This window comes from Microchirus variegatus (genome assembly GCF_963457635.1).
Source record: "Microchirus variegatus genome assembly, chromosome: 3".
NCBI classification, from domain to species: domain Eukaryota; kingdom Metazoa; phylum Chordata; class Actinopteri; order Pleuronectiformes; family Soleidae; genus Microchirus; species Microchirus variegatus.
In genome coordinates, this window is record NC_139804.1 from 2,459,168 (window position 1) to 2,485,903 (window position 26,736).

The 26,736-nt window shown below is 41.9% G+C and overlaps 1 protein-coding gene across 1 annotated transcript in view; it reads right to left on the reverse strand.

The window, feature by feature from the left end:
- igsf9ba (immunoglobulin superfamily, member 9Ba) overlaps positions 1-26,736 on the reverse strand; it is a gene marked incomplete at both ends in the record, with an annotated part of 88,740 nt that overhangs the window by 606 nt on the left and 61,398 nt on the right. The window contains 11 exons of the mRNA XM_083887164.1: positions 1,545-1,681; positions 9,646-11,271; positions 14,090-14,176; positions 17,267-17,312; positions 17,415-17,576; positions 18,333-18,417; positions 18,535-18,761; positions 21,952-22,127; positions 22,994-23,117; positions 25,251-25,401; positions 25,487-25,606. Coding sequence (XP_083743290.1) covers positions 1,545-1,681; positions 9,646-11,271; positions 14,090-14,176; positions 17,267-17,312; positions 17,415-17,576; positions 18,333-18,417; positions 18,535-18,761; positions 21,952-22,127; positions 22,994-23,117; positions 25,251-25,401; positions 25,487-25,606 — 2,941 coding nt within the window. The remainder of the gene's footprint in view (positions 1-1,544; positions 1,682-9,645; positions 11,272-14,089; positions 14,177-17,266; positions 17,313-17,414; positions 17,577-18,332; positions 18,418-18,534; positions 18,762-21,951; positions 22,128-22,993; positions 23,118-25,250; positions 25,402-25,486; positions 25,607-26,736) is intronic.

A 26,736-nucleotide genomic window follows, 5' to 3' on the forward strand; every position in this document is an offset into this window, starting at 1 on the left:
AACAACTATTACTCAAACAACAACCAAAACTACCACTAAAACTATTACTACTAGAACAACTACCAAAACTACCACAAAAACAACTACTACTCAATCAGCTACCAAAACTACCAATAAAACTACTACAACTAAAACAACAACCAAATCTACAAAAACTACTACTAGTAATACTATGACTAAAACAACTACCAAAACTACTACCTCACGTCATGTGACTTAAACCTCACGTCACATGACTTAAACCTCGCATCACGTGACTTAAACCTCACGTCATGTGACTTAAACCACTTAAACATCACGTCACGTGACTTAAACCTTGCGTCACGTGACTTAAAGCTCACGTCACGTGACTTAAACCTCGCGTCACGTGACTTAAATCTCTCGGCATGTGACTTAAACCTTGCGTCATGTGACTTAAACCTCTCGGCATGTGACTTAAACCTCACGTCATGTGACTTAAACCTCTCGGCAAGTGACTTAAACCTCGAAAACCTCACATCATGTGACTTAAACCACTTAAACCTCACGTCACGTGACTTAAACCTTGCGTAATGCGACTTAAACCTCACGTCATGCGACTTAAATCTCACATCATGTGACTTAAACCTTGCGTCATGTGACTTAAACCTTGCGCCATGTGACTTAAACCTTGCGTCATGTGACTTAAACCTCGAAAACCTCACATCATGTGACTTAAACCTTGCGTCATGTGACTTAAACCTCGAAAACCTCACATCATGTGACTTAAACCTCGAAAACCTGACATCATGTGACTTAAACCTCGCGTCACGTGACTTAAACCTCGCGTCATGTGACTTACACCTCGCGTCACGTGACTTAAACCTCGCGTTACGTGACTTGAACCTCATGTCACATGACTTAAACCTCACATCACCTGACTTAAACCTTGCGTCACCTGACTTAAACCTCGCGTCACGTGACTTAAACCTCACATCACCTGACTTAAACCTTGCGTCACCTGACTTAAACCTCGCGTCACGTGACTTAAACCTCTCGGCACGTGACTTAAACCTCACATCACCTGACTTAAACCTTGCGTCACCTGACTTAAACCTCGCGTCACGTGACTTAAACCTCTCGGCACGTGACTTAAACCTCGCGTCATGTGACTTAAACCTCTCGGCACGTGACTTAAACCTCGCGTCATGTGACTTAAACCTCTCGGCATGTGACTTAAACCTCTCGGCATGTGACTTAAACCTCTCGGCACGTGACTTAAACCTCGCGTCATGTGACTTAAACCTCTCGGCATGTGACTTAAACCTCGAAAACCTCACGTCACGTGACTTAAACCTCACATCATGTGACTTAAACCTTGCGTCACGTGACTTAAACCTCGAAAACCTCACATCATGTGACTTAAACCTCACGTCATGTGACTTAAACCTCATTCACTTACACTCTCACTCATGCGTCACGTGACTCAAACCTCGTGTCATGTGACTTAAACCTCACATCACGTGACTTAAACCTCGCGTCACGTGACTTAAACCTGGCGTCACGTGACTTAGACTTGCACAAACCTGTTCTCCGTGCAGGGTCGGTGTTGTTATTGTTGTTAGCCGCCTCTCCCTTAGCTTTAGTGATACAGTGGTGCAGCAGAGCTGGTAAACTCTCACTCTCAGACCTGACGGCTTCAGCAGACGCACCTAGAGGCTCCCTGAGAGACAGACAGGCAGACAGACAGGGGGAGAGACAGAGGGACAGACAGAGGGAGACAGACAGACAGACAGACAGACATAGGGAGAGAGACAGACAGACAGACAGACAGCAAACATGGAGCTGCATTAACACATCAGTCAGCTTCAGTCCACACTCAGAGAGAAGAAACACACACTGATACAGTTACAATGTTACACTGTTACAATGTTACAGTCCAGAAGCTGCTGCTACAACATGATCATGGTCTGATGATGATGATGATGATGAGGAGGAGGAGGAAGAGCTCTGCTATGGTCTAACGTCCCCACTGTCTGCTGTGATGAACGATTCAGGATACAGACAAAAAATAAAGAAAACACAGCGAGAGAAGAAGAAGAAGAAGGAAATAAAGGAAATGAGAGCAATAATAACTAGAGAAAAGGAAACGACTGAGGAAAGAAAGAATAGCAAGAAGACAGGAACGAAAGAAAAAAGAAAGAAGGAGAAAAGGGAAACAAATATATACTAGTAAAGAAAGTAGGACTAAGGAAATAAAGAAAGAAAGATGTTAGTGGATTTTGTTCTGAAGTGTTTCTTCAGTTTTTAGGTCTTTACACAGTGACTGCTTCATCATCATCATCATCATCATCATCATTTCTCTGTTTTCTAAAACTCACAAAATGAAAATAATCTGTGTTCATGTAAATGTTAAGTTCCTGCAACAGATGATGATTCATTTAAAAACACAGTGAAAATAAAACTAAAAACGTTTTTTCCACGACACAGTCCTGACTCCACAGGTTTTTTATTTTTACTTCCTGTTCAGGAGTCATGAACATGACGTCTGACATAAGAATCAAAGCCAACAATGTCTAACTGTAGATCAGTGAAAAACCATTAAAAATACTACTTATTATTCCAAAATCTACTTAAAGTTCCAAATCTACTTATAGTTTCAAATTTTACTTAAATATCTAAATTCGACTTATCGACCCAAATTCTACTTATAATTTCAATATCTAGTTATAGTTTCAAATTCTACTTAAAATTCCAAATTCTGCTAAAAGTTCCAAATTCTACTTATAGTTCAAAATCTACTTAAAATTCAATATTTTACTTATAGTTCCAAATTACACAAACATTTCCCAAATCTACGTATAGTTCCAATATCTACTTATAGTTTTTTCAAATTCTACTTTAAGTTCCAAAATCTACTTAAAATTCAATATTTTACTTATAAATTCTACTTTTATTTCCAAATCCACTTATAGTTTCCAATTTTACTTAAAGTTCCAAATTCCACTTATAGTTCGAAATTCTACTTATAATTCCAAAATCTACTTATATTTTTTTCAAATTCTATGTAAAGTTGAAAATGTTACTTATATTTCCAAATTCTACTTATATTTCCAAATTCTACTTTTATTTCCCAAATATGCTTATATTTCCAAAATCTATGTATAATTCCAAAAATTACTTATATTTTTTTCAAATTCTATGTATAGTTCCAAAAGCTACTTAAAGTTCAAAATGTTACTTATATTTTCCAAATCTACATATAGTTCTAAAATCTACTTATAGTTTTTTCAAATTCTACTTATATTCCCCAAATTCTACGTATTCCAAATTCTACTTATATTTCCCAAATCCACTTATAGTTTCCAATTTTACTTAAAGTTCCAAATTCCACTTACATTTCGAAATTCTACTTAAAGTTCAAAATGTTACTTATATTTCTAAAATCTACTTAAAGTTCAAAATTTTACTTATATTTCTAAAATCTATGAATAATTCCAAAATCTACTTATATTTTTTTCAAATTCTATGTATAGTTCCAAAAGCTACTTAAAGTTCCAAAATGTTACTTATATTGCCAAATTCTACTTATATTTCCCAAATCTACATAGTTTCAAATTCTACTTATAGTTTTTTCAAATTCTACTGGAAGTTCCAAAATCTACGTATAGTTTCAAAATCTATATAAAGTTTTTCAAATTCTACTTATATTTCCCAAATCTATGTACAGTTTCAAATTCCACTTAAAGTTCCAAAATCTACTTAAAGTTCCAAATTTTACTTAAAGTTCCAAAATCTACTTAAAGTTCAGTGACCGTGTCGTGGAAAAACACCATAAACGTTGGCGACTCCATCGCTCACAGAAATGGATAAAAACAGTTCAAATAAAAACAATCATGAGGTTAGTTTGTTTCCATCACCTCGTCTCTGTGGAAAGACAGAGTGAGAGGCGTTAACACACACACACACACACACACACACACACACACACACACACACACACTGTCCCACAGCGTCCTTTAAAAAGAGACGCGAAACACCGTCAACACAGCAACACTCTGACCGACATGAACACTGCGCACAGAGGCTTTCACCATGCTGACGGGAGGAGATGGCAGGAAGAGGGGAATGGCCGTTAAAAAAGGACGAGTCACATGACAGGAAGTGGGAAACAGTCACATGACAGAGAAGACGACAGCACTCAGGACAACGGATGTGACAGAGAATTTAGTCGGAGGGTCGTTTGTTATTTGTTTGGTCGTAGAGAGAAGTTTAGAAGAACGCATGCATGGCATTTTGCACATGGAACACAACTTTAAAGGGGAATACTGCAGTCTTTCACTCATGTGCGCCCTCTAGTGATTCAAGGCTTTGTCGGCAAATATTTTTTTTTTTTAAAATGCTCCTCGTGCTACGACGTAGCAGGCTTTAAAACTTTATTGACAAATGTGTCCTGTAATCGTTTATCATCCTGTCACCGTCCGATCTGCGGCGAGACTCGATCTGCGCTCGAGGTACGGCAACACGACTGGGACAAACTTACTTTGTTATTCATATTTCAAGCAACTTTGACTTTTAGTCAACTACATTTACTCTAACTCTGTTTGTTAATTGTTACTACCTAATAAAAGTCAGTCACTCACTCACTTACACTCTCTCACTCACTCACATTCTCTCACTCACTCACATTCTCTCTCTCACTCACTTACACTCTCACTCACTCTCTTACACTCTCACTCACTCACTCAGACACTCCCTCATACACACTCACTCACTTGCTCACTTACACTCTCACTCACTCACTTACACTCTCACTCGCTCACTTACACTCTCACTCACTCACTTACACTCTCACTCACTCACTTACACTCTCACTCACTCTCTTACACTCTCACTCACTCACTTACACTCTCACTCACTCACTTACACTCTCACTCACTCACTCGCTCACTTACACTCTCACTCACTCTCTTACACTCTCACTCACTCACTCACACTCACTCACTCACTCACTGACTCACTCACTCACTCACTCATTCTCACTCACTCACACTCTTACTCACACACTCTCTCACTCACACTCACACACTCACTCATTCTCACTCACACACTCTCACTCACTCACTCACTCACTCACTCACTCACTCACACACTCACTCACTCTCACTCACTCACTCATTCACTCACTCACACTCTCACTCACTCATTCTCACTCACTTACACTCTCTTACACTCTCACTCGCTCACTTACACTCTCTTACACTCTCACTCACTCACACTCTCACTCACTCACTCACTCACTCACTCACTCACTTACACTCTCACTCACTCACTCGCTCACTTACACTCTCACTCACTCTCTTACACTCTCACTCACTCACTCACACTCACTCACTCACACTCTCACTGACTCACTCACACTCACTCACTCACACTCTTACTCACTCACTCACACACTCACTCACTCATTCTCACTCACTCACACACTCACACTCTTACTCACTCACTCACACTCTTACTCACTCACTCACACACTCACTCACTCACACACTCACACTCTCACTCACTCACTCACTCACTCCCTCCCTCACTCACTCACACTCTCACTCACTCACTCACTCACTCACTCACTCCCTCCCTCACTCACTCACACTCTTACTCACTCACTCACACTCTTACTCACTCACTCACACACTCACACACTCACACTCTCACTCACTCACTCACTCACTCACTCCCTCCCTCACTCACTCACACTCACACTCACACACACACACACTCACTCAAAAAAAAACTAAAGAGAAGACACTAAAAAGTGGTATCGTCCTATTCCTAGTTTGTCCACGTCGTGTTCTGTACCAAACGTCTAAGATGAGAACGCCCGGCTAACGCACGTACGATCGAGCCGCGACGCAATTCGTGCGGTGACAGTCGTCGTCGTGACGTTGTTGTTCTTGTTGTTGTTGTTGACTTGAATCCAGCACAGAGGCACAACCCAAAGCCATTCCCCTTTAAAGGAGAGAGTGATTAGAGCCCTCCCCCTGCTGACCCCTCCCCTCTCAGACATGGGTCCGACCCTTACCTATTGCGGCGTAGGGGACCGGCTCACAACAACGCTGCCCAGATAGCTGAGATCAATCAAAAACAAATGAGGTAAGACCCTTACCCTCTACACAGCAGCAGCAGCAGCAGCAGCACTATCAGCTACTTGCCCTTTAAAGGCCAGTGAACGTGCAGGACCAGGTCTCTGCTGCATCGTGGTCTTAGCCACGGTCTTGGGTTGTGAGGTGAGTGTGTGTGTGTGAGGAGTGTGTGTGAGGAGTGTGTGCAGCGTAGAAAACACGATGGGGGCCTCAACGTCTACATGAGTCTCAGCTGTGTTTTTATGTGTCTAAAACTGTCTTAAAATCCCTTATATTTATACTTAAAATGTACTGCAGTAACACTTCGTTTTATACTATCATGGGTACCACTTTCTAATAAAGGTGGGGTTTATACTGTAAGTATGGTTTAAAGCAGTGGTTCCCAAAGACTGGGGCGGGACCCACAGATGGGACGCGGGTGTTTTTTTGGGGGGTTCCCAAACAAATTTTGTGTATATGTTTTAAATAACATGTGTAAAATTAATAAATTACCAAAACATTGCGTAATTGCTTTCTAACACTTTCTTAAAATATTATATTTCTTGAAAATGCTTATTTCGTCCATCAATAAATAACATTTTATGCGACAACACTGTGGAAAACTGAAAATGACGAGATGAGTAACAAATTAATACTCACGCATGAGATGCTAACACGGACCAAATTACATATGTTTTTGAAATTCTGCTTTTGTTAAAAAAAACATGCCTTACTACGTGGATTGTTAAGCTACATGTCTGAAAATAAGTAAATAAAAGGAGTTGCTGTTGCTTTCTGTAACCACTAGGTGGCACTGTAGAGTTCGTAAAACATCTCATGATGTTTATCAAAGTTGTCAGTTGTCCCTAAAGGGAAAATTTTCATTTGTAAGCTAACCTTAATGACTAAAACGTCCGTACGATACCTATCTAAAGATTTATGTTGTCTTTTAGTAATAAAATTCTATAAATTGTCGCTAAATAACGATTGCTAAATTCTGCAGACACCGACTGTAGAACATCTTGAGCATCTATGGTTGACAACTTACTGAAAATGGTCAAGCTAGCTTATTGAAAATCAGGAACTGAGCTTTTAACTAGCATAAGCATTTGGGGATGCATTACCGCCACCTTCTGGACTGTCTGTAAAAAGCCCGATTTGTAACGTGATAACACTGTGGAAAAGTGAAATAATGAGATAACTAACAATTAACAAACAAATACTCAAGTATGGGATGCTAACATGTACCAAATTAGTGGTAAAATTCTATACTTTGTCGCTAAATACAAATGCTAACTTTGGCGCGGTGACTATACTTACAGATGAAATGAAGAGATGACTAACAATTAATTAACAAACAAATTTACCTGAAATTCTGCACCTTTAAACAAAAACATGTCTTTTTACATGGTTTGTTAAAATACATTTCTGAAAATAAGTCAACAAAAGGAGCTGCTGTTGCTTCCTGTACCCACTAGGTGGCACTGTAGATCACCAATAATGTCATCTTGGGAGTTTACGTCAATCTCACAATGTCTTACTTCCTGTCGTCAGTAGGTGGCGCTCTGATTATATCTATGTGTTCATGTGTGCTAATATAATAGCCTTATAACTTGGTGTGCTGAAATAAGGTGGAAAATATAGAATAAAAACGTAAAAATAATCTTGCTTTAACGTAAAAATGTTGATATTTTTTAATGTTTATTTTTCACTATCGACGCCAAAAAACTTTGCTAACCGATGTCGATTAGGAGCTCCAACAAAAAAGATAGTCTTTTAGAAACCAATTACGTACTGTAGCTTTAAGTAATGAAGTGAATGGGTGATAAATCACCTGCACTTGCTTTAGAGGACAGTCACAGACCATAATAAAAAGTAAAAAAAACAGTGTCTTTGGCTTCTGTCGACACTCGATTTGTCTTTAAATGATGGAGGAAATTCCTCTAATAGATCGTCCGACATTAAAAAAACCTTCAGGGAAAAATACGCACAACATCACTTTTTAATATTAACAACTTACCATGATTTACGATAACAGACCTGGTTTTTTTCACAAGAGCCATCTGTTAATGACATAATAACATCATAAAGACTAACACAGATTAGAAACGTGAATCATTTATTCATGATTTATCAAAGAGCTGCAGCTGTAACGGCCGTAACGAACGTAAATAAATGGCCTACTGATTCCTTTTTGAACAGCTATGAGCGACTAACAGTTTGTAAACGAGAGAAATAATCTGTGGCGTGTTAATCATTCATCGCCCCCTGCAGCTGAGAATGTGAAATAACAGGGCAAAGGTGCCTCTGCTGCTAAAACTATGTGTACGATATTTATAAATGCCAATTAATCGTTAACAGACGATTGTTGTGGTGCTATTTCACGTTTGCAAATGTGGAAAAATGTACTCAAAACCATTATTTACAGCTTTTAAAAGCTTTGAAAGTGTGACCTTATTAGAAAGTGGTACCATTTTTGTTTTATTTGTGTAAATATAATCGTTTTTGCTAGGGTTTCACATGTGTTCACTTTGACTATTTCAATCAGTGATGAATCTGATCAAATTTAATTAATATCAAGCTGCTGTTGTTTCATGAGGGACAGGAAAAGAGAGCTATATTATAATATATATATATTATAAGAGCTATAAAATAATAAAGACCAAAAATGGTCGGATCAAAGTTTTGTAAAAAAAAATTTATCACAAATCTGTGCTAAATGCAAATACATGCATTCTGTGTATTTATATTGATATATGTATTATGCATTGTAATTAAGCCTGAGTGGAAACATTAAAGTAGAAAAACCCCATTTATAGAAAAAGTTGGGACGCTTTCTCAAAATTAAATGAAAACTAAAATCTGTCATTTGTTGAATTTTGTTAATTTAACAGATAAAAAAAAAGAAGTCAAGGTTTTCCCCCGAAAAACCTTATTTACAAATATATAAAAATATAATAGAACGTGATGCTTGTAACACACTCGGAAAAAGTTGGTGAAACTTGGTGTAAAGTTTCCGGAAGGTTCCGCGATTAGCAAAGTGAGAAAACCTAGCAAAACGCATGTGGTGCGATCACCTTGGCAGCCATCTTAGAACCCTGCGCCAGGGTCTGCGAGGATCTTCCAACTTTTCCAAGTTGGAAATCCAACTTGTGACTAGGAACTTGGAAATATCCGACTTCCGACTATAACTGGAACGTACCATTAGCATCACCATTCTGGGCCAACATTTGTGAGAGACTTGATACTCAAAAGGAGTCAAAGACGATGTTTATCAGTGAAAGACTTAGGTCTTACACCATCTGAAGTTCATAGTCTCATGAAAAGGTTCATGAAATCAGGGGAAACCTCAGGTGGTACCATGATGGTCAAAGTCCTCATATGGTCTAAGGAGAACCTTCAAAGATCTTTGTCACTCTTACCAAAACAACACATTTTAGGTTCTATTGCATATTTTGAAAGTGTCCCAACTTTTCTGGAAATGGGGTGAATTTAAAACCGTGGAGGAACTCTGGACTAAAGAGCAGATGTGGAGACGAGTCTCCTCTGGAGTTGGATCACCTACCCTGAGGCTGAGATCTGGAGCTGCGGGGACTCTGAGGGCAGCATCTCCTCCTCTGTCCTTCTCTGGGACGGCCTCTGCCCGAAAACGTCCCTGCCCTCTGAAGGGGGAGAGGGGGACTGGGAGGGGTAACTGGCCGCGGTGGAGGCGTACGACATGTGGGCACGGTAACTGGGGCTGGGCTGCATGCCGCCCTGGCTCTGAGTGGGGGAGGCGCTCAGGGACGACCTCCGCGAGAAACTGACGGTGGCCGAGGGCTGCCGGCCGATCTCGGGCATCTCCAGAGACCGAGAGGTGCGGAGGATGCTGGGCCGCGGAGGGGGCCGCACCAGAATGTCCGGAGAACCCGGCTGGGTGCTAAGCGGGCTCTGGGAGAGCGGAGAGAGGCGCGAGGGCTGGAGGACGAGCGGCGGGAGGCTGGGGTCTGCCCGGCGCCCCGCCCTCGGGCTGAGCCAGGACTGAGGACTACTACTGGGCGCTGTGCTTGGGCTCCCTGCACGGATTGCCGGGTCGGGGTAAGGCAACACTGGTACACCCACACCGTGGGACGTGTGTCTGAGCTGGCCGAGACTTTGGGCCTGTTGCATAGCTAAACGCCTAACCGGAGGCCCCGGGGGCCTGTCTCTGCCGGGGGGAGCCACGGGAACCTCCAGCTGCAGGAGTCCAGGGCTTGTTGGGTCCTGCAGGGAAGGGAGGTGCAGGCGACTGGGAGGAAGAGAGTGAGGAGGGTACGGGGGAGGGTCGGGGAGGTCCTGGGGATGATGCAAAGGATGATGAGGCGGGTATATGAAGCGCGGACCCTCCAGACCCAGGAAGGGCAGCTCGTGAGGCTGCCAGCTGTCTGGCGAGTGCGACGGCGGGCTGTGAGTGTGAGACAGCGAGTGGCCGGAGGCGGTGTACTGATGGTGCTCCAGCTCGCCGCTCTCCTCTGGGATCGACGGGTAACCGAAGGGGCCCTCGGCGGTGCCCGGGGGGGAGGACAGAGCGGAGCTACGTGGGCTGATGTCGGGCATATAGAATGGCGGTGGAATCCCTGATTCGGCGCGGCTGCCTAGATACCCATAGAACGGGCCCTGGGGGAAGCCCCTGTAGCGGGATGCCGGGGCCTGCCCCGAGGCGTGAAGAGCACTGCTGTCTGCGAAGCTCATACCTTCCATGGCCCTGTGCAGGCGGGGGCTGTAGTTGGGGGGCTGCGTTGACTCCAGGCTGGAGGACGTTGGCGAGAGCTGGGGCCGCAGCGTGGGCATGATGGGCGGCAGCGGCCCGGGGTCAAAATCGTTCTCCTCGTCAGACTGCCGGAACTCCGGGTACATGTCGGACTCCTCTGCGAAGGGGAAGCCCTGGATGCGGCGCGGCGGCGGGCTGGTGTCCACCACGAAGCGGCCGTCGGGGCCGCGGCTTATCAGCTCGATGGGCGTGGTGACCTCCGCTTCGTGCTTGGACACGCTGTATTTCTTGCTGGCTATGGCACGCTTGGTTTTCTTGTAGAAGGAGAGCTCCTTGTCTTTTTCGCTCTGAGGGCTGGGCAGCTTCCGGACGTAAAGGCCCGGACCGTGGGAACCCTCGGAAGAAAGAGAGCGAGGGCGAGATGGAGGAGAGCTCTCTGGACTTATCTTCCCAGATGATAACCTAATGGGGGGAGAAAAAAAATGCAGACAAAACAAATGGGCTCGATTTAAAACAAAAACCAAAAGGAAGCTTGTTAAAAAGTTATTTCAGAACCAAAGAAAAACTTCTCAGGCTGTAACGTAATCAGTATTTCTAAAGGGATACGTTTGATTTTTTTTTTTAAAGCGTGGTTGTATGAATTATTGACCATGAACACCGCTGTTTCCAGGGACCAACCTGGGAGCCAGACACTCATTCTCAATGAAAACATGGCTGCCAGCAGGGAGGGGAAGGAAAAAATAGATTTTGACCACTCAACAAAAGGCTCACCTAATAAAATGCAGTAAATAAGCAGTTCCTGTGTTGCTGCAGAAAAAACACAGATTTTCTCTAAGGGGTTTGGTGCAGGAGGATGAGGATGGTTAACCAAACTTCAGTTTCCAGATAGTGAAAGGCTGTCCAAGGCCCCGTCATCATTTATCCCCCTTAAAATTCTCCACTTGGTTTGGACTGCCCTCCACCGTAAATTCCCCTCGTTGAGGGAAGTGCCTTCCCTATGGAATTGGGGCACCACTACATGCAAATTAGCGTAGCGAACGTAGCGAACGTGCTAACCTATATGTCACATGTTGACAATTCTACCGGTGGAGCGTGCTACTATTTTCATTCAGGAAAAATGCCGGCGGATCCAGCTGTTTTGTTTGTTTTTCTCCGTCCTGATTGAAATCTGACAAGTCCTGGTAGCTAGCTCTGCTACACTACCCAGATGTAGCAGAGCTAGCTAGCAGCTACCTGTCGAGTGCCCAGAGAGAGTCCGCCCGCCATGCAGCTCTACATGGCAGGCATACTCTCCCGAAAGCACCGGCAAACAGCCGCCAGCCAGCTAGTTAGCTGGTTAGCTAGTTAGTTAGCTGCTTTCGTAAATCGTCGCTTATTTTCTGACATTAGTGTTCAAAGCTCAACGGTCCTTTGGATGTATATCAAACCGAAATATTCCAACACATTTTCCACATCGTAACGTGCTTATTTGCGAAAAATATATGACAACGGAATCATTCCTCGGCAGATGTGGCCGCCATCTTTGTTGAAAAAAAAGTCTGGCAAAGCATCATGGGTAATTTCATCTTCCACTACATTTTGAGGGTCGATTATAAGGGGAAAATCGCACTCCCCCTTGCTCGTAGCTACGCGTGAAGGCGCAAAATTTAGGGTTAGGGCCAAAATGTAGGGTTAGGGGAGGTATTGGGACGGGGCCTAAGTGTGAGGAAACATTGAAAAACAATCTTAAGATATGGTCAAAAAAACAACCACACTTCAAAAAAAAACTGAACTTTATCCCTTTACACTGATCAGTTGACACAATACAAAGCCAATGCACTCTTGTCCACACAGCCATGATGAAGAGTATTATGATCATGACCAGATTATGGCAGCAGCTAATGAATCGAGCCAGAATGACAGGACGAGAGGAGGAACAATGACGTATCCACGACAACCCGGAAAACACATTTAACTACTGAATCTCTAATCTCTAATTTCCATATGCTGCGCAAAATTATGACGTGAGGGGGGAAAAAAAGCAGGCCTCAATTTTCTCACAGCAGGAGCAGCAGAGTGGACATTTACCGGGTCAGTGAATGCATCACGTATATATTTACAATAGGGACCGTTCATGTGCATCTTCTAAAAATGCGTAAAAAATTTGACAGATTTCTGTCAAATCAGTCATTCTTCAGCAACCACAGCCTGGGAGCTGCTGAGATGACTCTGCAGATTCACTGAATGAATGAACGTATTTAAAGCTGTAGTGCGTAACTTTTTAAAGCGAACTTTATGACAAATCTGCAACATTCAAACCATTGTAAAATGAGTTGACCCGATTAAGTCTGTCACTCCACACAACTACAGCTGTGTTTAGATCTTGTGTCGCCCGGAGACACAAAGCCATTGATTTGTTTTATGCAAAGACAGACAGAGGCGACATTGAGCAAGTACAGGACAATGGTCGCAAAAAAACAGAATGTGACTGAAAACACAAAATAACATCACGACAAAAAGATTCAGAAGTAAATTCTGCTGCTCAAAAACCCCCGATCGTAAGCACTTCTTGTGCCCACCCGCCTTTTCTCTGCTGCTGTTTACGCACAAACGCTCCCTCAGTCAGGTGTGTTTTCAAATGAAGGATTAACAAGGTTACCTTGTTTCTCTTAATGAAAATCAAACACATTCAGAATAATCATCAATCGACAAAAGTTACGCACTGCAGCTTTAAATCACATTAATAAGTCGGACATTTTTGGCGCTTAAGGTGGTGAGAGGGAGTATTTGACACTACATAGATGTAATTCCCTGGTAATCCAGCAGGTGGCAGCGTTGTATAAATAGTGGCCTGTGAAAATCTATTTGGAAAAGACTAAAAATGCTTATTTTCGGTTGAAAATAATTGCAAATGTAAGTTAAATTGCTGTTTACACAGGCGGCACATTTTTGGCGCTTAAGGTGGTGAACGTGAGTATTCGACTCTACACCAAAAATAATAGAGCAAAAATAAAATAAAATTAGGAACTGGAGCTTTAGGCAAATAAGAGTTTGTGGACGTGTAAAGAATGCAAATCCACAGTGTTGTACTGCTACATGCAGCCGAGCTGATGCTAATCAAATCCCTGTGGTTTGCATGTGAGAGTCAGTGCATGCAACAGGAGCAGCGTTTGAATTCGCAAAAAAAAAAATAAAAAATAAAGAATAATCCTTGTCAATAGTCGTTGGTGTCATCATTCGTGTGCAAGTGCATTAATTATCCATGCAGCCGAGCCAGTGCAGTGCCGTGCAGCACACTCACAGGGGGCTGGCGGGCGGGGGCATGAAACTGCTCCTGGCAGGCTCGTCCCAGCAGGGCTCTACCCCGGGCAAAGGGGTGAGAGGAGGCCTGCGGTGGGAGACAAACGACACGGGCCTGGTTCACCTTCATCTAAGTCACTACGACTGAGTCACGGCTCAGTGTCCACGGCCTGACTCTGCCTGGTAGAGCTGCACCGAACAGTCAGAGAGTCAAAGTGACGCTAGTTTATTTACATAAAACGACTCATCGTTTTCGCTTCTTTTGTCGTGAAACCTCCATTTAGAGACGAGTTGGGACACTTTCTAAAAAAAAGCAATAAACACTCATGATAGTGGACCTGTGTGTTAGCATTATTGCTCAACAGCGCAGAATAAAAACTCGTAATTTTAAAATGCTGCTTCAATTTTGGCCGAATTTGTTACCCTCAATCTGAAGTGAAGTTTTGACCAAGCAGGAAGTCGGCCATGTTGGATTTGGCGTCCATTTTGGCGATTTTTGTAAATGAACAAACTCGTCCGAACACGTTTATCGTACCAATATACATTTTCTTTACCAATTTATATTAGACACATCAAAGATGAACAGTTATTGAAAGACAACCATCGGAATTTTGGCAGATTTCTACCAGTTGCCACGAAACAGGAAGTGGACTTTTATTGACTTCCTGTGGCCTGATTTCTGACCCCGCCCTTACTGATTGCACCTACTGCTTGTTGTTATCCCTGCCCCTTTAGAACTCTACCAGCTCGTATTTTCCGTTTTACTTGTTATTGTACCAATATTTTTTTGTTTCGACACTGTTTTTTTGGTTTTTTTTGCGCTATTTATCGCGTACGTTTTTTTGGAGGATATTTTCCAGAGTAAAAAGACCTGCTTTTGGGTTGTAACACAAAGAAAAGATTTTCAGTGTTCTGCTAATGTACATGCTAGTTTTTAAAATTTTTCTTTTATTCTTTCTGAGGCATGTAATTTCCGATGTTTGATGCATTATATTCCCCCGAAAAAACCTCTCCACAATCCAAAGAGCGTTTGTTAGAGTTTTGTTTCTTCTAACCAGTTTTAATCCCCTAACCTGTTACCAGGTCACTGTATAACTGTGGAACTTTCAACTTTTCCAATTATGTTATTTTATTATTTTTATAACCTCACACATTTTTTGTTCTATTTGCAAATTAAAATCAGCTTTGTCAGAGAAATCACTCAAAGTATTTTCTTTGTGCTTTCATCTGTTGGAGAAAGGTTAAATTCATTTCAGAAATTATAGAATTTAGTCTTTATTGCATTTTTTTTAAAGTGTCCAAACTATTCTAGATATGTGGTTTGTACCAAATTTAAAAAATGTGACTGTCTATCCACAAAGAAACCTTTCATCTTTGCACTATTTTGACAAAAATCTTTGTTTTGAATATAACTTTTTAAGGCGATTTTAAGTATTTTGTGATTAAGTGTGCAGCTCCACGGCCTCGACTATTTGAATAAAAATAGACAAATGACTGAAGTCAAACATTTACTCTGAAATGGGATTTACACAGATTATCACAGTCACAAATGAGCTCGTTCAGCAGATTTGAAATGCACTCGTACACAGGTAACACACACACACACACACACACACACACACACACACAGAGCTGAAACTGTACATGGTTAAACACAGAGAATCATGCAGAAAAGCAGACAGTGTTTGAGGTTAAAGGACACAGATGGATCAGAAATCGATACACACACACACACACACACACACACACACACACACACACACACACACACACACAGATCTGCAGCTTTGGCAAAAAAGAAAATGTCTGAAAAACGCTGACGCGGCTGCTTTTACAGAATTAACTCTGTCATCTGAGACAGAAAGAGAGTTTGCTGCTGCACATGATCCTCTACACCCTCTGAACACAACCTCTAACTATTCATATAATAAAAATCATAAATAAAACATGAACTTATTCTTCTTTTTACTGGAAAATAGGCAATTTTGTGTCATATTTGGCATTTCTTATGCACGGTTAACCCTTAAGGCCCTGGCATACTTCCCAACGTACACCGTGTGCATGACAAGAATTGCAGCTCGGATTTTGGAACCACGCACAAAATGACAGCGCATGTGCTAACTGAGCTTCTGCCCCACCAGTAGGTGGCGTATAAACCCCGACGTAATCACCAAGGATAGTCATCCGAGTGTCGAACCGCCTGACAAACCCGACTCCCCCGCCTGACGGACCTTTCAGCGTGTCCGATGGAGCTGAGGCATCGTTTTCTACTTCTTCTTTTTTAGAATGAACGCGTCCTATTCCCTGTGCTCAGACTCGTACCGCCACCCGGTGGTGAAGTGCGATACTACAGGATCCTGACGCGTGATTATACCACGGGTCATGCGGCATGTGCGCGGAAGTATACCACAGGCTTCAGCGACCACACGGCACAAATCAGTGGTGCAGCCTTGGTAAATTACCATGGGAATAATACACAACTCCTTATATGGACATCCTGGGGGGCTGGTGTTTATAGGTCGCATCTTCAGGCTTTACATAACTAGAGTGGTGATAGTCGACGACTACTAATGCTCCGCGCTGAGTCCATGCGCCCACATTTTTATGCCAATTTTAAAGCAAATTTTGCACAGGCAATGAAGGCCACTTTGGACATGTGGTGTGCAGCGGTGACCTTGGAAAGTAGGTCAAGGTCCCCGATCTTCAAACTTGTTCAAGATACTTGTAAGAGGCATCCACAGTGCCAGTTTGGCAGCAATACAATAAATATTTGTCAAGTTATCGTGTTGACAAGGTTGAAAAGTTCCGGTTTTTGGCTATTTTTCAAGTTTCAAGTGCAGCTGTGACCTTGAAAAGTACGTCAAGGTCACCCATCTTCGAACTTGTCCAAGATACTTGTAAGAGGCATGGACAGTGCCAGTTTGACATCAATATGTCGAATATTTGTCAAGTTACCGTGATGACAAGCTCGTAAAGTGACGTTTACACATTTCTCACATTTCCCCGCAAAAAAACCGCGTAAAAATTCACGAAAAATTCAAAAAAAGGTTTTTGGACAAAACGAAAAAAAAACTAAAAAGTTAAAATGTGTCTCACAGCTTTTATATGAGGTCAGATTTGTATAAAGGTGCAGAGAGGATGCACAGCAGCAGCAGCAGTTGAGGTCGTCTTTACTTACGGAGACTCGATGCTTTTCCTGAAGTGCGTCACCGACAACGGAGGATCTGAGAGGACGAACAAACACGCGTACGTTAAATTTCAGCGTTTTCCTCTACTCGGCAGAATCAGGACAGAGTCAGAGTCACATGTGCACGTTAGAGACCGACCTGGTTTACGTTTGAGTTTGCGCCGGTGTTGTTTATTGACGAAGCACGCCGCCAGAGTGCTGAACAAAACGGCCGCTGCCAGGAAGCAGATGGTCGCCACGACGCCGGCCACCACGGGCCGAGCCAGGCCTTCTTCAGGTAACTCAGCGGGAGGGAAGGGATCTGAGGGTGGAAGGGAACAAACAATACACTTAGCTGCTAATTAAGGGAATTCACTTAGTATAGTATAGTATATAGTATATATTTTTTAATAAGTATATTAAAAAAATAAATAAACAAACGATACACTTAGCTCGCTAATTAAGGGGTTTTACTTTTCTAAGGATCCACTTATTTAAAAAAGAAAAAAAATGGGCAAAATTTTCTTTTACATTAATTCAGAAAAACAGAAATTCTAATTTTCTAATGAAAAATCATAGCTTATTATTTTGGCAAAAACACAGGAGAAAAATATGTTTTTACTCAATTCAGAAAAATATTGCATATTACTATTTAATTCAGTAACAAAATTGAATTAAAAAATTCTGAAAAACAGCAGAAAGAAGAAATTAACTAATTATTTGAAGAAAATATCGCAGCACTTAACGAAATTCACAAAAATAAAAAAATGTATAGTTTTATCAAAATAACATTAATTCAGAAAAAGAGATCAGGACTTAATTTATTTTTAAATGAAAATGAAATACAATAAAATCAATTAAACCAGAAATGTATTCTTTATGAAGAAATACATTTTTTGATTAAGCAAAATAGAGCTGAATTTAAATTTAGCAAAAGAAATTCACAAATTTAGTCTTTTTGGGAAATTATCTCATTCATTTAGAAAAATGTACCTTTAAGAAAAAAAAAAAAAATTCAGGAGAATATGAAACTCTTTTGTATTTCTGTGTGAGGTCAGTGAAGTAACTACAAACTGACCAGTGCTGGACACGCCCACCACGTTGCTGCTCTCGCTGATCAGGTCGTCCATGACGGCCATGACTCGAAACTCATACCAGGAGTCCTGTCACACACACACACACACACACACACACACACACACACACACACACGTGATAAATTAAAGTCATAGAGTCACAAAAACAGGTCAGGCTGCTGAAAACCTGGATGAGTCGCTGACCTGAACGAGGTCTTTGGCGATGAGCTCGGTCTCCGTGGACGAGATCAGGTCGTCCAGGACCTCCCACCGTTCCCCGAGACGGAACTCCATGATGTAGCGGTCGATGGGCGAGGAGTGGTTTCCCGGCGGGAGCCACGTGAGGAGGACACCGTGCTGCGTGCGATTGGCTGTGAGGCACCGTGGTGGAGTAAGAAGCACCAGTGGTTCTGGGGTACCGAGAGGAGAACCTGAGGAACCCAAATGAAACATCATGTGGGTCATTGTATCTTCAAGAGCAGAGCTTCTCAAACTTTCCATAGACCTTACATTCAGAAGAGACAAGTAACCAACCAACCAACCAACCAAGAAGTAAGAATTACTACTAGCCACCAGGGGGCGACTCTTCTGGTACTGAGAGGAGAACCTGAGGAAACCAAATAAAACTTCATCCAGGTCATTATTTTATCGTCAGGAGCAGTTTCCCAAACTTTCCATAGACCTTACTTTCAGAAGAAACGATTAACCGACCAACCAGGAGGTAAACGATTACTACTGGCCACCAGGGGGCGACTCTTCTGGTACTGAGAAGAGAACCTGAGGAACCCAAAGGAAACATCATGCAGGTCATTGTATCTTCAAGAGCAGAGCTTCTCAAACTTCCCATAGACTTCCAGGAAACAAGTAACCAACCAACCAACCAACCAACCAGGAAGTAAGAATTACTACTAGCCACCAGAGGGCGACTCTACTGGTACCAAGAGGAGAACCTGAGGAACCCGACTGAAACAACATCCAGATCATTGTATCATTTAGAGCAGAGTTTCCTAAACGTCATATAGACCTTACTTTCGGAAGAAACACTTAACCAACCAAACAACCAGAAGGTAAAGTATTACTACTAGCCACCAGGGGGCGACTCTAAAAGTACTGAGAGGAGAACCTGAGGAACCCAAAGGAAACATCATGCAGGTCATTGTATCTTCAAGAGCAGAGATTCTCAAACTTTCCATAGACCTTACTTTCAGAAGAAACAAGTAACCAACTAACCAGAAGGTAAGGATTCCTACTAGCCACCAGGAGGCGACTCTACTGGTTTCAAAAGGGGAAAATTTGCTTTGACTTCTCACTTCTTGTTATTTTAGTGCGAGACTTCCAATTTGGCGTTTCTGGTCAGTAGCTAGCTAGCTTTACGCGGCAGCAGGACAATAACTTTCAAACGACTTCTAGAAAAACAGGTATCGTACGGGCAGTCAGGGGTCAGGGGTCGCTATGACAGTTGGTTTAACCAAAATACTTTAATGAAAGGGGAACATTTGGATTATCGGCCACAAACAGGACGGGAATGTGGACACGAAGCGCTGTATGAACTTTTTGTAACTCTGAGGGACAAGGAAACGCCACAAAATAACGCTACAGAAAATCATCCCGTATCAGAAGTGTCTGCGCTAGACAAATCACAAATTTGTACGTAATTACCAACTAATTTATGACCATATCTGTAAAACCTAATATGATATTAATTTGGTAAATGAATCATTTCCAAGCTATGTTCTGGTAAATTAGCAAAAAAAAAAAATATATGTATTTTTATTTTAAACATAAACACAAACACATAAATCTATCTTGCAAAATTTGTTTGTGGGACCCAAAAATATTCTCCCGCGACCCATCTGTGGGTCCCCGACCCAGTGTTTGGGAACCCACCGTTCAAGAGTTCACTCCTTTGTCCCTTTGTGCAAATTCAGTCACACACACTCTCTTCTCTCTTTACTGCTTTCCCCAGTTTTGCTGAGTCATCAGTTTTTCACACACACACACACACACACACACACACACACACACACACACACACACACACACGCACACACCTTCTAATTGAGTTTGTGAACGCGGCCGAACAAAGACTGAACCGGCAGAGCGACGCCCTTGAGGCGTGACGTGGTTTTAAAACGCGCAGGAATCTGAAACACGTTAATCTGTTTTTCTTTTTACAAAACTTTTCAAAAAAAAAAATCTCCTGTTATTTTGTAGCAGCTTAACTTTAAGACCTCAGACTGAATTTGTTCCTTTTACTTTCTCACAACAAACAAGTCAAACACAGGTGGATCAAATACCACAGACAACAAAAAAGACGCCCGTCTCTATTGTCCTGGTGCCGGCTGTAAAGGTTCACGCCTAAATGGAACGGTGCCATTGTTCACGTCGTCAGTTACACTTGTGCTTTTCCTGCCGTGAGAGTTCAAAGAGTTTGGAATATTCCACTCTGTGAATCTCAGGTTTTCAACAGGACAGTGTGTTGTGTTGTTTAAAATGATTAGGGAAGCCCCAGGGCTCTATAGCACCCCCAGAGGTCAGGTCGTGGTCAGAAAAAAGTCGTTGAATCGGGACAAAATTTGGTGAGTTTGACAGGTTTACTCCAAAGTTTCTTGAGGATTTTTTGGGGAATTTTTGACACAAGACAAAGTCGCCAAAATTTTGTTAAATGCTAAATTTGGGATTTTTTCTATCTGGTCTAAGTCGCACATAGTTGTTCCGATTTTAACCAAACTTGGTACAGTCGTTGCTCTCACGATTCCAAACAAATTTCTAATGTACTTCCATTAGCTCCGCCCACCTAAAAGTCGGCCATTTTGGAAAAAAAACAAAAATGGCTAGTCTACACATTAGAACAAGCTTGTCCTAGCACGTTTGAGCTAGCCGCGTCAAACTTGGTACATGTGTTCTAAACAAGTTAATGATTAAAAGTTGTCAAAGGATTTTGTCTACATCAAAAGGTGTGGCCTCAGCGCTCTGACAAAGTTGACATTAAAATGGCAGGAAAACTACTATTAAAATTTTCACTTTTTTAACAGAAAAAGAACAACATGACATGACAGTAGTGTTCTTTTATTTAAAACTGTGTCATGTCTAACAAAACGAAAGAAAAGCATCACGAGGGGCCCATATAAAAATTCTCCAAAATTACTGGAAAATTAGGAATTTGGGAACAAAATAATAATAATAAAAAAAAATAATGAAGATGAAAACTTGGTTTTCATGAAAATCACATACATTTATTTGGTGTTCTAGGGTTAAAATTCTATTTAGTTTGAGCTTTTTCGTGAGTTGTCTTTCAACTGGTGGGTTGTGGGTTCAATTCCTGGCTCTGCTCGCTTGAGCAAAGACACTTGCACTGCAGTGTTAAAGCAGCTCATCAAGACTAGAACAGCTCTATATAAATACAGACCATAATATCAACTCTTCTTCTTCTGATTTTATTTGATCTGATTTTAAAGACAGTTAGAGGAAATGTAGTAGAGTAAAAGTAAAAGTTGCCAGAAATATAAAGAACAAAGTAAAGCCCAGCTACGTTATAACACTGAACCGCTGCAGTGTGTATGCCAGGCCTGTAGGTGGCGCTCTGTGTGTGTGTGTGTGTGTGTGTGTGTGTGAACCCACCTGCAGTGTTGACTGTCACGACTTCACTGAACGGGCCGGTGCCCAGTTTGTTCTGCGCCAACACACTGAACTGGTACTCAGTCCCAGGCTCCAGCCCCGGCACCAGCAACCAGGTGAGAGCACCAGAGACCGGCATGGAGTGCCAGTCATGAGGACCGAAGTCTGTTCTCTTTGACCTGACCACACAAAACCAGATGGAAGAAGAAGAAGAGAGGAAAACACAACAAAAACAGGAGGATTATTAGGATTCAAATATCAACTGCAAAAAGTGCAGAGTCATTTTCTAACACAGAGGTTCTCAAAGCCTGGGTCTGGACCCACAGAAGGGTCAGAGGAGACTACTTTTGGGTCGCTCCAAAACACATTTGCTGACTGTTTTGCAACCGTTTAGTACAAATGTATGTGTATAAAATAACATACATAACATATGTTGTGAATCATTTACCAAGCCATGTCAGTTTTTGAAATCGGAGGTTCCTATTGGACGACACCAGCTGTCAATCACACTGGCTGTATTTAAGCCAATGACAAAAGACCAAGTTTGATGACGCCGTTAAACAGCTGTGGGATCATGGGAAATGATGTTTCATCGCAGAATTCACCTCAAACTTATGACTTTCAAAGTAAGAGACTTTAAAGCTAATGACGTCACACAAAAAGTGATAAAATGAACCATAAATACATATTTATACAGATTTAAAGAGTCTTGTAAACATTTGTACTCATGTAGGTTCATTACTCAGCAAAATATAGAACCTAGTCTCATACTTTACTGTTACTTTACATATTATGTCTCATTTGTTATTGCTAAAAAAGTGGTACAATAATAATAAGTCAATTCACTGTGATTGGGTTTAGAGAAGATTTAAAAAAGGTTTGATCGATTTGAATGAATTCAAATTATTTTGATTGATTCCAGGTGAATTTTTTCATTGGAAAACAAACAAAAACTTTGCTCCACTCGAACCCGAGGTGAAAATAATCTGATGAAAATATCAAAATAATAACACGTGGATTTGGAGGTGAAGCGAAGAGCACTCACACTGGACCGTACCACACGGAGAAAGTCTGCTCGAAGCCGCCGTCGTAGCCTGGTTCCCAGGACACGTTGGCAGAGGTGGTTGCAGGTAAGACGTGGATATTTCCTGGAGCGTGTGGACTGGTTCCTGGATGTGGATTACACACACACACACACACGCACACACACACATTTAAAACCTCACAAGTAGCAATTTTCTTATCAAGCATTAACGCACTCTTATAATTATTATTTCTTATCACTTGCAGTAATTAAAGCTATGGATGTGTTCACATTTAAACTATATAAATATATAACTGCTAATTCTGAGTTTAAGTTTTAAAGGCACAGTATGTTATTTCTGCTCAGTCGAGTGGAATCATGGGACGAGAAAACAACAATCATAAGTGACAAAATACTAAAATTAGATCATTTACTACGACAATAGTGACTTAATTCGTGGCGCATCTGTTGCCACGAGGTGGCAACGTTACCATGTTTCCATGACGACTAACCGGAAAAAGACGCGCGTGACGTCATGTTTAGGCAAATCCCGATAAATGCTTACTTTAGTCTCTAAAGTAACGCTAAAGAGAGGCACACATACGCAGTACACAGGTACGCTGGTTATTTGTTAGCGCTGCTCTTTTCCTTTAATAAACAGAGAGCTAACGCAGCTAACGGAGCTAACTGGTAAACTGGTGCATGGACTCCGGTGCCACGGCACGTAAACATGACGTCACGCATGTCGTCTTTTTCCGTTTCAGTCGCCATGGAAACGCGCCATGCGCTAATGCGCGTTAACGTCAATGCCGTTGACGCCTTCAAGGCCGTTAACGGACATTAACGTGCCCAACGCTAATTGACAGTTAACCTGAACTAAATGTTTGGTTTGAAATATTTCAATGAAAATAAAAACACTGCTGCAGGATTAGGGAATAAACGTCCATAAAATAACTATTATCATAAGTACAACTTCTAAAGCTAAATTATTGTTAGCTTAAAGCAGCTTTTAAGACGCTATTACTGGATGAAGTGACCATGGTTTGGCTCAAACATTCACTTGCTGATCCCTGGTCTAAATGCTCTATATTCTCAGGGTTAATGATAGTGGAGTTTTTAAGCCAACTTCCTGTTGTGTGCACTCACGCGTGCGCTCACGCACGAGCGGCCACGGTGGGCGTCGGCCAAAACACGATGACACGACGACGCTTGGACGAGGGAAGGAATTCATCCCTGTTTGGGTGTTTGGACCGTGCCAAATTTAAAAAAAAATGAGCAGCAGGTCACTGTCAGTGACATAATAACGAGTGAGCGGGAGGACAATAAAGACTTATTTCATGTTGAAATCTGTCGGGAAACTTCGTACGTTGCTCGTCGCACCGTGACTTTAACACGTAAAAAAAAAACCAGAACAAAATGTAAACATTACACGAGTAAACATTAGCTTCAGCCGGCGCCGTCTGGACCTGCACGACCCTGTTTGACCTGAACAGACCTGTCTTTGTCGACACCTCAGAGAATCAGTGTCGGAGTGAAAAAGACGTCCTTGACCGAACAGACACGGGCTGACGTGAAAGGATTTTAAACACACACACACACACACACACACACACACACTTTAATGCAACTGTCCAAAGCTATTACAGATATAATCAACTCGTATGCTAATGTCGCCGAAGCAGAAATTGGGTCAAAGTGAAGTGTTTGAAGGATAAGAGTCACCTCCTCTGCAGGGGAGAAGGAAACTAGCTAAGATTGTGTTAAATCCACATTAACATCAGCAGTATTTATTGTTTTTATTTATCGGACATGAGCTAGCCTGATTCGTGATTTGGTTTGACGCTGTTTCGGCCAAATATACAAATATATATATAACAATAACAAATGTTTTGTCCATTTTACGTCCGTCCTTCCCATAAGTTATCTCCGTCACTGCCCTACATACCTCTGTGCGTGGTATGGACGTTTTACGCAATACTTCCTGTAGAGGTCAGTGCCGAGTAGCGCCATTTAAGAGGTATAAACATATCGTGCTTGATCAGAAATAGACTGAAATACAAGATATTTCCGTACGTCCACCACGACTTTTGATAACTCTCACTACGACTTTTGCCACCGCAATTTCCGTCATTGTAAGTTCCCTCCCGCAATAGACGCTAGCGCTAAATGAACACACAATACAGTAGAAAGGCCCCGTCCGCCTCTGTCTTTTGCATTTTAGCGTAGCTGGGCAAAGGTCGTCATTGCTAATTAGCCACAAATTAGAATTTGTTCGTACCGATAACGAGGATGCGCGTGCTGGCAGTGATGCTAGTGACCACGTTGGTGGCGACGCACTCCCATTCTCCGTGGTCTTCCTTGCCGAGGGACACAAACTGTAAGCTGCCGCTGGCGAGGATGTTGTGCTTACTCCTGCTCGGCTTCCCCACCTTCAACAGACAATTTTAAACAAACAATTAATACATAAAAAGTTTTGGTACATGACAGAAAAGATATTACATCACTTTACTGCACCTTTCTCCAGGTGATGGATGGTATATCAGGGTCTCCAGAAGCAGCACAGGGGATGACTAGCTCTCTGCCAGCCTCCTGACGATACTCCCCCCCAGGCCTCACGTTAAAGTAAGGGGGATCCTTGATAAACACAGGAAAATGCATCGTGAAGGACAGGGTCTCTGCAGGTTTCGACAGGTCAAATTTAAGACTTTTTAAGGCTTTTTTTAAGACCATAATGAATACAATTTAAGACCCATTTCCAATCCGTACTGGCAAAAAAGTACAAAAGACACAAAGGAAAATTGGAGCCACAAACCGTTGAACTTGCAATTCGACTTAGCTGTGGGCTTTCGTCAAGTTTTCGCCGCTGCTATGCTAAGCTATAACACACCGCGGCGTACGCGCACAGCACAATAGCTAGCCAGAACAAATGGCCTACTTTAGTTCCGTGTTGTAGTTATGCTAGCGCATCCTCAAAATAGAAATATCAAAGCGAGACCGAAGTTTTTGCACGTTTTAAATAAAAGTAACGTTAATAGATTTTTAAGACCTTTCAAATTTGTATTTAAGACCTTTTATGAGATTTTTGGAAAATTTAAGACATTTTAAGGCCTTAAATTCAAATTATTGGACTTTTTAAGACCCCGCGGATACCCTGAAGGAATGAAGGCAGATTCTTCTGTGCTTAAAGCTGTAGTACGTAAATCCCTTTATTGTTATTTTAGACAGCGTAGCAAAAATACATCACTTGAAGTCAAATGAAGTCAAACGGGCTAACGCAGTAGCTGTAGATCGCGTGTCACCGGGCGACCTTCCCACACTGCATACAGGAAGTGATTTGTTTTACGTCGAGACAGTTGGAAAGTTTGACTGAAAAGTTTCTATTCGTCATTTCTGTTTGGCACAAATGCAATTTTCCTGGTTATCCAGCAGGTGGCGGTGTTGCATCGTAAATGGCCCGCGCTAGGATCTAATCGGGAAATACTGAAAATCAATTAGTTTTGTTTTTTAATGATCAGGAGTGGTGCTGAAAAACTAAGTGTTGTTTAATTGCTGTTTATACAGATGGGACATTTTTGGCACTTAAGGTGCTGAGTGGGAGTATTATTAAAAAATAATAGGAAGAGGAAAAAATCTAAATCGTAGGCAATCAGTGACATAATCCCAGGCTGCCTCCAAAGTAAGTATTATCATTATGTAGTATACAGATAATACTGCATACTGTATAGTTATTTTTCCTAGCTACATAACATACAGAAAATGTGAAA